Here is a 12,446-nt window from a genome sequence, read left to right as displayed (position 1 = left end):
ACCCACAAAATTGCGTCGCTGGGTAAAGGTTACGGTTTTTCAAACAATATCTCCCATTGTTTTGAAGTTTATAGTCATCTATTGTCACTGACAGTATTTGTGTATCAACTGGCCAGGGAACTCCACAGAATTTGCCGGGAAGAGCTGGACAAAGCAGCTTGGGAGAGGGAAGTCTGGACTTCTCGTCTAAGGCTGCTGCCCCTCCTACCTAACATTGCATTGCGAAAGAACATGGATAGATGGAAGCGTTTATTTATGATTCCTCCTACAGTCAGGACAAAAAGTCATCAATTGCAAATAAGATTCTGCAGCATTTATTGTTGTTTTGGAAAACAGGTATCGGCAATAAAACAATAAATATGGATGTTATGGAAACAAATTTCTAATAATGAAGCATTTTACAAAATGTACACAATACATTTTTTTCTCTAACCTCTTTCTTGAACATTCTATACACAATCCCAAACAAACAATACACTCCATGCAGAACACCCAAACTGGGATGTGGAGTAACGGGAAAAAAACAAAACAAAACCTAAAACCACACACTCTAAATGCACTTGTGAATGTTTTTGTGTCAATAAAAATAGTTTCCAAGCCACAATGACAAAATGTGCTGTTTGAAAATACATCAAATTAAAAGGTGACCCTGCTCCAGAGCTCCTCCTGCAGGGATCTTCTGGGTTTGTGAGGCATTCAGGTAAAATCTGTGCATGCCGGCTCCTCCCAGGTGTGCATCAGTAGTCCGTATCAGAGCCCTCGGCGTTGTCAACGTTGCGAGAGAGCATGTAGTTGTCCATGTCAATGGAGCGGCAGTTGTTGATGGCATAGCGCAGTCGCTCAGCCATGATGGCCTGGCTGGAGTACGGAGGCAGACGCAGCTGGAAGAAACACGTCTGGGAGGTGGGCAGGCTGTCGTATGGCTGCGGAGAAGGAAGACAGCTCAATAAAACGGTCATGATCTCAGGCACCGATACTGCGGGTAATGCACACAGATCCTTACCCTGTCCACCTTCATGATCTGAAACCTCTGAGAGATGTCGGCCGTGTTGGCGGGCAGCCTCGAGCGTCCGGACACAAAGCGCATGAAGAGGACTCGCTCCTCGTTGGAAAACTCCTCCAGAGTCTGCCAGAACCACTGCACCAGCGAGTGCTGCTCGTCCACCTCACGGTAGCGCACCACCTTCTTCAGCACGTCGCAGCAGATCTCCGGCATTCCGCACACCATCTGCTCCAGCTGCTTGGCCGTCAGCAGGGACAGCAGCGGCACCGGCACGATCCACGACATGCCCTCACGCACGGCCGCCACCTGACAGGAGGGGTGTGGACTTTGTCAGGGGTTGAAAATGTGTCCAGAGATGCTAGAAGGCATTCCTTTCCATACCTTCTTTCAAACTTCATAAATGTTCATAAAAGAAACATCCTTACCTGTCGATCTATTTCATGAAGCCGGTACTCAATGGCTCTTTCCACATATTCCTTCCTGTTGGAGAATGTGAGCGGGATGCTGTTTCCTCCTGGGATGATTGGCACCATCTTACCATCTGCACTCTGCCCAACAAACGAGTCCAGAGGAATCATCTGAAAGGAAAAAGAAAGAAAACATTTTAAAAATAAGAAAAAAAAACGTGTGCAACTGCTCCGTCACCCTGTTTTCATTGACAATGAACATGCTTGTCAAATCAGCAGAACCAGAGTGCCGAGACCCGCTCAGCAAGACTTGGCACAAGACAACCACCAATCAGAGCCTTTACAGTCGACCTCATGTGCCAGGAGTCAGGTGGATCCTCGAGGGGCTGAAGTTTGTGTCCCGGGCAGGCATGAGCTTCAAACAAACCAGATCCCGCTCCTTGGTCCGATTTAGATTCCGTTTCAGGCTAGGAGAAGACCAGATCCCATCTGTGACTGACAAACTAGTGAAGAGCCGTGGAAATGTCTTCAACTGAAGTTTGAAGGACGCAGATTCCATCAAGGAAACCAGCGAAAGGTGGCTGGAAGCAGTGGACAGGTCTGGTCTAGCTGGGTGATTCAAGGCATGGATCAACATTACTTGAGCACTGACAGCCAGCAGGCGTACCTGAGATGCTAAAGAAGTGAGTGCACTGGAACTGGAACATGGAATCCTCCAAAAATCCTCTGGCCCTTGCTAATACATGAGGTGCCCATAAGTGTAGTGGAGGGATTCGAGCGCTATCTGAGCAGCTATCTCCAGAGGTGGCTGGGCCTACCTGTGCAGCATCATTCTATACGGGAACACCAAATAGCTCAGGCTCCCTCTTAGCTCTGTCAGGGAGGAGTTCATCGTGACCGCAAGGGAGGATCACCAGTACGCTGGATCGGGAGACCACAAAGTGTCCGGGCAGGGATCGTTGTAAGGACAGGGAGGAGAGGCAGTACAACAGGCAGAAGCTTGCCTGCAGCAGTTCTTTCTTCCTTGGGAGAACTGGGCTTGGGAGTTCTGCATCGACCCGAGTGAACACCATCAGAGGAAAGGAAAAGTGCAAGCTGGTTCAGGAGGAAAAGGTGCGGTCTGACTGGCGATGCGGTAGCAGGGTGCCTGGATGAGCCCACACATCTGGAAGTCAAATCTCCAAAGGATCAAGTTCCTTATTCAGGCAGTTTCTGATGTTCTTCCAAGCTCCATCCAACCTCTTCTCACGGGGCAAGGTTCAGACACCAGCGGGTCCCCTCTGCTCCAAAGCTGGGACCCTCGAGCACATCCTGAGCAGCTCCTGTAAGGCACTGGGTAAAGGCCGCGATCGCTGGAGACATGACCAGGTCCTCAAATTTATCGCTGAGGCGATCAGCAACAGCAGGCGCAGCAACACTACCAACAGAACCATCCAGTTTGTCAAGGCAGGAGAGCAGCCAAGGTGCGGATCCAAGAACCGCCTCGGAGGCCGATAATGACGTGTCCCACAGAGGAACAAGCTTGCTAGCTCAGTATGCCGGCAGTCTGGAATTATGCCAAAGTTTGGTCTTCGGATTGTAAATATGCTATTTGCAAAGAGTGTAAAGCGCTGTGAGGTGGGAGAGTAAGGCATCTTCCTTTAATACAGTGGAACCTTGGTTAGTGTACGCCTCAGTTAGTGTACATGTCAGCTTAAGTTGAAAATGTACGCCAAAATTTCAGTTTGCCCACACTATTTCAGTTGTCGTCCATTATGGCGTGCGTCCTGTCGTGTTATTGACACACTGCGTGGTGGTGATGTGTGGGTCGATACTGAAATACCAATACTTCCAATAACAGCTGTTCATGGTATAAAATGGATTCATCTGGAGCCTATCCCAGCTGACTTCGGGGAAGAGGCGAGGTACACCCTGGACTGGTCTAAAATGGTTTCCTATAATCAAAATATCGATACTTATGATACTTCAGTCATTTCAGGTCATGTTTGTCTGAAACATTTCATGTGTGAATTGTGAATCAAGTTTTCATTCTTAGGGTAGTTCTTAATAATTAATCATTTATTTTCATGGTTTATTTATTTTCATCCTTTTAATGGTTATTATTTATACAATTATTTTGGTGAAATGATTTTACTTTTCTTATTTTATTGTTTAAAACCATTTTGGCATATTTGATATGATGTTGTCCTGTTTCTGTTGTTGTATATTAGCTAGGTTATATTGTACATCACATCGCTACTTCAAAATACTTCAGGGTTTTAAATAAATAAAATACTTAAATTATAGAATTATTTATTACAACTTAAAATGTATTAACATAATAATGCCATTAATAAATTAATGAAATAAATTAAATGTAATTAATAAATGAATGAAATGTCTTGTAGTCTGTATGATATGACAAGAACACATTAGGTCAATTTGCACTAAGTACCAGTATCAGCATCGCCAATACCAGCCTAAATTTGACTCAGTATTGAATCAGAGACAAAATCTGTGGTATCGCACATCACTACTGCGTCGGTCCCACTGCGTTCGTAACTTATCTTTATACAAAAGATAAGTTATCATTGTTCCCGAGCTCCGTCGCCCCTCTAATACGCCGCAAGTCTCTACTTTCTTACACATCACAGCTGCAAAATAACCCAAAATGGAGCCCAAGAAAGTTGTGAGTGCCAGCATTTGGATAAAGGAGGTGAGAAACACAAGTGAATTCAAGAAATAATCATGGCAATATCGGCATCGGTTGATATCAGTGTCTGGATTGTAGTGTTGGACAATAACAAAAGCCAATATCGAGCATCTCGCTAATCTTCACTAAACATAGCTGCATGGTCCCACCTCGTGGAAATTCTCCTCAGTGATACCGCTGTCTTCAATGTGAAGAATGCTTTTCAGCGTCTGCACGTAAAGGAGGTCCACTTCCTCCAGATCTTCACGGAGCAGGGGGATGCAGCACAGCTGTTTCCACACCAAGGGTGCCAGGTGCAGGTCCAGGGGTTTCTTGGTACGGATGGCCACACCCATCAGGATGCCCAGAAACTTGAACTGCAGCATGTGCTCATCCAGGCAGGCAGACGGGTTGAGGATGAACCTTGAGATGAGTATATGAGACAGATGTTGAACTCGTTATATAAAGTTGTTTACCCACTAAATACCTCAATAATTGAAAATGGGCAGAAGGACAGCAAGGTTGAGGGTTCAAATTTCAACAAAGGCCTTTCTGTAATACTCAACGAAAATAAAAAATGGCTAAATGAAGTAAAATACAAACATGAGGCATTCAAAAGACACATTCAAAGACGTTGCGATGACATGTAGTGTTCTACACTGGTCACTAGGGGGGTATTCTGCGAAAAGAGTTTGGTGAGCTGTGTTGAGTGGCAAGCCGGACTCGTGTGTTCAGCGAATGTAGCTCTCTTTAAAGCAGCTGTATCACCATGGTAACTTAGGCGAAGCTGTCCAGGCTTTCAGCTTAAAATCAGCTATGAAAGTGCCACTGTTTCACTCTTCAACTCATTCGGAGACGCCGTCACCATTTATTTAGAACCTATACGAGGTTCCCGAGGGGACATGGGGAAAAAAAAATTTAAAAAAAGATTATTCCCTGATGATATTATCAATTTGTAAGTGAGATAGATTTTTTCCGCTAGTTATGCTCACGTGAAACCCCAGAAATAAAATGCAATATAAAATATTAATAATGAATGTCAGCAGATGTAAATGTCACAGGAGTCCTTGCGTGACTGAGCCTGTTATTCTGCTAATATTACAATATTTGCTGGAGGAATAAACACTATGAGGCATAAATCAACTGCATTAAAACACTTATTTTATTATAAAAAAGGATTTTTTTTTTTTTTAAGTAGGCACAAAACACGTCACACGCAAAACACTGCCATCTAGTGGTCACAACGGGTTACCGCAGATTACAATATTTCATGAACTTATGACATCAAAAACGAAAGTTGTTGCTCCACTGTATTTATTTTGGAAATGGATAAGTGTTAATATGTCAAAGTTGTGCAATGTTGAGCGTTGATAAATGAAAAGACTAGTAGGGTATAGTTTTTATAATAATAAGTGTTAACTTGCGCATTCACACGCTGCATGCTGGCATGCCAGCAGTCCTCCCTCGCTTCATTGGCGGCGACAGTGTTGCTTTTAGCCGTCATAATCTTTTGGGAAGTCCTCATAATGCTCCATAATGATTAGGTACTCATTTTTTGTCAAATACACTGGCCGTGACCGCTTCGCTTATCAGTGGAAGTAGAATAAACGCCCCCCGTCAAACGCCCCTTTTCATGTGAACGCGCAGTTAGCGCAAAGCCGAAAAACGGACTTGACAAAGTAAGTTGATAACCACCGTCGCGGGACCAATTAAGTCTGATTGCAGATGTTAGGTTTTGTCGAGTTGCTTCTTGAGCACAAAGCCTGGGTTTGTTCAGCCACTTTCGCCGTATACCCCCTACGTGTCAGTAATGTTCGGTGAGACACACAAGCACCAGACTTGATCGCTGGAACAACAGGTCTTATTGCAGGTTTGAACGATCTCACAACAGGAACAATAATCCCTACCACGTGCTACTGTTGCGGGTGGGTAACAAGTGGAAAGGTGACTAAGGGGTGCTACTTCATGTCTAGAGGACTGTAATATTGTTTGTTAAAACCCGTATTTAGAAGGCCGTAAACAGGTTTTCTATGCTCCATTTATAAATAAGGAATCCTACTTCGTGGAAATGTACTTATCACGGTCGGGTCTGGAACCAATTAACCGCGATAAAGGAGGGATTATTGTACACAAAAGGCTTATTTTTCTCAAATATTGCTCACACATCTGTGTTAAGTGAGCATTCATAATTCATCCAGCTCACAGGTGTGGCACATAAGAAGCTGATTAGACAGCATGATCATTGCACAGGCATGCCTTAGGCTGGCTACAGTAAAAGGCTACTCCAAATTGTGCAGTTTAACTGTAAAACCTTGACATATCAATTGGATGTAACGTTGTGTTTATGTGAATATTTCTGAGGAAGGGGGTCCAAAGCTTTCATGACTTAAAAATGGTTAAGAACCCCAGTCATATCAATAAACAGTGGCGGTTCTGGCTTGAATGACGCCCTGGGCAGACCGATTCTGTGTGGGCAGTTGATTTCTGAGCAGCATGGGGGCGTGAGTATCCCGCCTGCAGAGGGCGCCCATCTGCCACATCCTGACTTGATGAGGGTTGAACACAATGGGTTCCTCCCCCACCCCCTGCAGCGCCCCCCAAGAGAATGCCGCCCATATGGCCTATAGCTAGAACCGCCACTGTCAATAAATCACACATCAGTAAAACTGGATGGAATGAAGTGATGCATTTTATAATCTGACAAAACACACTCATTACACACAAGTAATGCTATGTCGGATCAATCCAAAATGTGAACGAGTTGCAACATGGCCTCCCTCACCTGTCTCTGTTGTAGCCAACCTCTGCCGTGGCGTTGGGGGAGGGGATGAGCAGGTCTACCACACCGGTCTCCAACTCCTATGAGCACATATGCAGACCGGTAAAAGCAATGACATTCTTACCATTCTTAAAAGCCTGCAAACATGAAGTGAATGACAGTTGGTTCATACCTGACACATCTCTGTGATAGTATCATCAAAAACACCCCCCGCGTCGTCAGCTCCTTCACCCACCAGCTTTACCTTCCAGGCTCTTGAGGGAAGTCGAAGGTCTGAAGCGTTCAGCTTCACAACCTGGCGAGCAATCTGCACGAAAATGGGTTTACACTTCCTTCCCCTGCAAAGAGCCAAAAGGGCAGAAAAGATCTAATCGTGCAGCGTCACCAAATATTTCACTGCAAGTGAAAGGTACCGACCTCGTGGAGATCCGTTTGACTGTGATCTGGGGACCGTAGTTCTTGCCTTGCACCATGGTTTTGCCAATGGAACGCACCATGGGTAAAGTGTATACCCTCGGGGCTAACAGGGGTCTTAACTGACCCTGAACAATACCCCAGGTACCAGCATTGTAGTGGGAGGTGCAGCTCTGCGAAGAAAGCATGAGAATTAGCAATTAGTGACCAAGTAGAGCACATTGTCCTCCTGCAATGGAGTTGAGATTGTCCTGTTACCATAACACATTACCCCCTCTGAAAGATGTGGAACAGTCTACAAGTCACATGGTCCACAGAAAGTCACATCATTCAAATCCTCTGCAGCCCATAGGAAGGCCAAAAGTAAGTACACTCATTTATTATTCTGTATTCGATATTTATTTCTATTTGATAACTATGAGTTGGGGTGGGGGAAATCTCAGCACAGCCCTGTTACCTAATTGATGATGTTGTTTTTTTGTGGTTTATTTTTTAAATCCAACTTTTTGTTGAATTACTCCAATGTGCTTAGTTTCAACATGCTATTATCATAAACGGCATGTGGCTATATTTCATGTATTTGCTAACTGTATGCTAAAACTCAGTCATCTTGCCTTAGGAAACGTATACCAAAATGAAATAAAAGTTGCCTGAGATGGACAAATACACATTTTTAGTGGTTTGATACAGAGTTGAAAAAAACGACATAGAAATTAAAGTTTATTTTGAGATCGATTCGGTGGAATGGCCTATAACATATTCACATCTTTGTTAGACACGCACATTCAACCAAAAACATGTTAGTAAACTTCTTCACTAACTTATAAAAAAGACAAGGAAACTATTTTTGGGTACATACGTGAAGAATTCCTGAATGTATGTGTCTTCTTTTAATACCTGATTGTTGGGACTGAGGTTGAGCAGTCTCCAAGAGGAGTACATGAGATCCGAGAAGTGGTAAAGAAGGCGCAGACGAGCCCTCACCGCCTCCATGCTCACCTCCTTGAGCACGGCGTACTGAGGGGGCACAGCCACAGGCAGACCCAGCTGGAGAGGGACTGAAGAGCCTGTAGGGACAGCAAGTGTCAGTTCAAAGAGTAAACTGTATTCTATTCTTGGTCAAAAGGTATGGAGTGTGCAGTCTCCAACAAGTAATGGATGAAAAGGGAGAGGCTGTGAGGAGGAAATATTCAGCCCTGGGATGAATGCATGTTTAGTATTCAGCAGGGAAAACGATGCTGAGTGCTGACAATGCTGCCACAATTACTGTTTGGCTTCACCACCCACATACTGTAACAAAACCCCACTCCGTCTTTCCCATTTACATTCACCCAATTTATTTCTTTATTTTTTTATTACACAGGTATTTAACTGCTCCTTGCTCTACTCCAGGAACAAACCATATTACACCACTGCTGGTCCGTGCGGCCATAAAGGTCGCAATCCTCTTTCATAAAAAAGTGGTGGGTGTCCAGTGGAATACAGTGTGGTTTTCTACGACAATGACATTCTACTTTACAATAACGCTGTGGAAGATTACGGTTGAGTGTTTGATGACCTGGTGCTCTGGGTGGCACTGATGGAGCTGTCCATGCTGCACTGTGGCAGCGCCCAGCAGTGATCTGGTTAATGTTCTTTCCCTGCAGCGCTGTCACCAGGGTAGGCTCTCTCACATGGTTGGTGTGGCCCAGCCCCAGCTAAAGAGACAAGGTAACAATTTAGGCAAATATGTAAAGTTAGATTTTTGGTAGGGCTGTCAAAAATAATGTGTTAACGACGATAACTTATTTATTTCATTAATTCCAATGATACAGTAATTGAATTTTTTGTGTAATTAACGCATGTGCAAGCACTGACCTGAACACATCAACAGCAGTACAATTCCAACATCATATACTCTATGTATCTCCAACTCACACACGTCTCTAGTCTCATGACAAGAATGAGACATTCATTCAGGGACACTCCAAACATCATCTAAGTCATTATCAAGTCAAATCATTATATAAGTCATTTTAAATTTGTATTTAAAATGTATTTGTATTATTAATTTTTTTTTACACTTTTCAGTAATAAATTTTTTTTGTACACTTTGTACACTAAGGTCATTTTTCTTTAGGTATATTTTTTTAATTGTATGTTTTTATACACGTTTAAGTCGGCCGCACGGTGGCTGAGTGATTAGCATGTTGGCCACACAATCAAGAGATCGGGAAGATCTGGGTTCGAATCTCCGTTGGGCATCTCTGTGTGGAGTTTGCATGTTCTCCCCAGGTACCCCAGTTTTCTCCCACATTCTAAAGGCGACTCTAAATTGTCCATAGGTATGAATGTGAGTGTGAATGATCGTTTGTCTATATGTGCCGTGCGATTGGCTTTCGACCAGTCCAGCGTGTACCCAGCATTTTGCCCAAAGTCAGCTGGGCTAGGCTCCGGCATACCCCCGCAACCCTAATTAGCGGCATAAAAGCGGCATAGAAAATGGATGGATGGACACACCTTTAAGTCATTTTTATTTTTCTTAATTTTTTATTATTTTCCACTTTTATTTAACTAATTTTTATTTAATATTTATTTATTCCTTCATTTATTTATTTATTGTATTTATATTTTTTACACTTTAATTTAACTCAAACCAAGCAAAATGTGTTTTTCTAAATCACCTGTCATCTTTTGAAACAGCAATACACAATTACATGTCCAAAGTACATTTTAGTGGAATTTATTAAAGTATTTTATCAAGGAAGAACATGGTAACGCATGAATAATGCATGATTTAAAATGAAATATCAAAAAGACCACAAAATCAGACATTTCATTTATAACTATGCAATGAACATATACCAAGAAGGAAGATGACTAAAATATTACTAAGTTTACTTCAAAATAAGTCAGACAACAGGTGTATAGCACATATCTTAATGCAGTTTTTGACCTGCTGTCTGCGACTCACCCAGAATGCATTCGCACCCCGCTTTTGGGTCCCGACCCACCAGTTGAGAACAAATGGTATAAAGTATTTATCCCACATAAATATAAAAATGATCCCTCCTTATTTAGCAATACTATACAAGTAATACTGACACTCAGTTGGTTACCTGGCCCTCTAAGTTGCTGCCCCATGTGTAAACGTCCCCAGTGGAAGAAAGAACCAAACTGTGCTCAGCTCCTGCAGCAACATCCTGGATGTAGACGCCTGACAGAGCCGGCACCTGCTGGGGACGGTTGTGGTTCCTTGCCCGAGCTTCTGGCAAACCAATAAGGCGGTCTGGCAACAGATCATCATTAATTTTTTTTTTTACATTATTTAACCTTTTTTGTGTCTTGTTATATTTTTTGTTTTGTTTAATTTTTTAGAAAAATATATAAGAAATTATAAAAACTTTTTGATCACCAACATAATAACGTAATTCAAATATCAATCTATACTGAGAAACTACAACGATTGAAACATACCTTTTCCGAATGTAAACACTTTGCCATCTTTGGTTAAGGCCACAGAGAACTGTGTTCCACAAGCCACTTTTTTGATGCCAAGTCCACATAACAGTTCCACTTTCTAGGGATTTAAAGCAATTATAAATTTACTTACATTCAGACTATCTAACAAGCCGAACAGTCCCTACCTGAGGTGAAGACTTGGCTGTAGAATTGCCAAGTCCCAGTTTGCCATAGTCCCCATCACCAAAAGCCCACACCATCATTCCATCAGCAGAAATGACCAGTGTGTGGTTCAGACCACATGCAACCTAAAGAGAAAACAAAGGAAATTGTAAGCAGTCATTAATCTCTACTACACTCCTGATCAAAATTTTTATATCAGTTGTTGGATCTTAGGGAGGTTCTAAGTACAACTTCAAAATGCAAAAAGAAGAAATCGGAGTGAGACAAAACATTTGTAAGTGTCACAATGTGCTAGTGACTACCAGTTGTTGTGGTTGTCACTGCGTGGTACCTGCCTTCTTCTGGCTTGTTTCTCCTGTATTGTTGCAGTTACACCTTAAGCGGGCTGGAGGCGGGGACGCTGGGCACACCTGCGGCTAATTACCCAATACCCATTTAAGCCGACTACCCACAGCTGGCAGCCGCTGGTTCATTGTTTCGCCTCTGCTGGCAACACACCCGAGTGCTTCTGCTACCAGTCGTTGTTCCATGCCCATTTGGACCTGCCGCCTCCCTGCCGTCCAGCTAACTCCAGTGTTTGTACTTTTCTTCATGGTGTACCTTTCATTTGCCTTTTGTCCCCTATTTTTGCCACAACACCATCGTTTTCCGTTTTTGGATCTACTCTCTCTTGCACTTTTTGTCATTAAAAATCCTGAATTACCACACGAACTCTAAGCCTCTGCATCTGGGGTCCTAACCACACCGAGAACCTGACAGAATGAACCAGCCAGCAATGGACCCCGCGGAGCCCGCGCCCATTACATTGGCGCTGCGTCACCAGGCTCAACGCCTGGGCAGACAAGAGGAACAACTTAATGCTTTGGGTTCGTGCTTTAAAAGCCTAGCTGACCAACAAGACGCTCGCATGCAGGCTCTGGAGACACAGCTCGGCGCGTTGGTCGCAACCCTACAGCAAGGATCTTCCACCACCACACCACCCGCTAACCCGGAAAGACCCACAGAACATTCGCCCTCGTCAGACGCCATCTTACCTGCGCTCGGCTCAGTGCTGTCCAAACCCGAGAGGTTCTCCGGCGAGTCCGGTGAGGTACACACCTTCCTCACTCAATGCGAGCTCCACTTCGAGCTGCAGGCGGCTGCCTTCCGCTCCGAACGGGCACGGATCGCCTTCATCATTTCCCATCTGACTGGCAAAGCAGGGGAGTGGGCCACGGCGGAATGGAGCCGCCGATCTCCCACTTGCTCGTCCTATTCAGCCTTCACCAGGGCGATGGAACAGGTGTTCCAACGGACTCCTCCCGGGCGCGACGCAGCACGCGCCCTACTGCGGATAAGTCAGGGACGCCGCAGCGCCATCGACTACGCCGTCGAGTTCCGCGCACTTGCGGCAAAAAGTGATTGGAACGCCACGGCCCTGCTGGATGCATTTTTTACTGGCCTGGCTGATCCCATCAAGGACCAGATGATTCCGCTGGAGACCCCGGCAACCCTCGACGACCTCATCGCCTTGGCTGGCCGCATCGAAAAGCGCCTCAGCGACCGCCA

At 44.3% G+C, this 12,446-nt stretch overlaps 1 protein-coding gene across 13 annotated transcripts in view; it reads right to left on the bottom strand.

The window, feature by feature from the left end:
* Window positions 1-290: 290 nt before the first annotated feature.
* The window catches only part of herc1 (HECT and RLD domain containing E3 ubiquitin protein ligase family member 1), a 95,410-nt gene continuing 83,254 nt past the window's right edge, over window positions 291-12,446 (bottom strand). For all 13 annotated transcript variants that reach the window (XM_054769746.1, XM_054769753.1, XM_054769748.1 and 10 more), the window contains 12 exons: window positions 10,901-11,023; window positions 10,731-10,833; window positions 10,373-10,542; window positions 8,833-8,971; window positions 8,172-8,341; window positions 7,278-7,447; window positions 7,033-7,198; window positions 6,864-6,940; window positions 4,252-4,504; window positions 1,429-1,581; window positions 1,004-1,309; window positions 291-923 (listed from right to left, as the gene is read on the bottom strand). In XM_054769746.1, coding sequence (XP_054625721.1) covers window positions 738-923; window positions 1,004-1,309; window positions 1,429-1,581; window positions 4,252-4,504; window positions 6,864-6,940; window positions 7,033-7,198; window positions 7,278-7,447; window positions 8,172-8,341; window positions 8,833-8,971; window positions 10,373-10,542; window positions 10,731-10,833; window positions 10,901-11,023 — 2,016 coding nt within the window. In that variant the 3' untranslated portion in view covers window positions 291-737. The remainder of the gene's footprint in view (window positions 924-1,003; window positions 1,310-1,428; window positions 1,582-4,251; window positions 4,505-6,863; window positions 6,941-7,032; window positions 7,199-7,277; window positions 7,448-8,171; window positions 8,342-8,832; window positions 8,972-10,372; window positions 10,543-10,730; window positions 10,834-10,900; window positions 11,024-12,446) is intronic.

This window comes from Dunckerocampus dactyliophorus, chromosome 3 (genome assembly GCF_027744805.1).
Source record: "Dunckerocampus dactyliophorus isolate RoL2022-P2 chromosome 3, RoL_Ddac_1.1, whole genome shotgun sequence".
Taxonomy (NCBI): Eukaryota; Metazoa; Chordata; class Actinopteri; order Syngnathiformes; family Syngnathidae; genus Dunckerocampus; species Dunckerocampus dactyliophorus.
The sequence above is the reverse complement of the archived record's forward strand: the minus strand, read 5'-3'. Positions and strand labels throughout refer to the sequence as shown.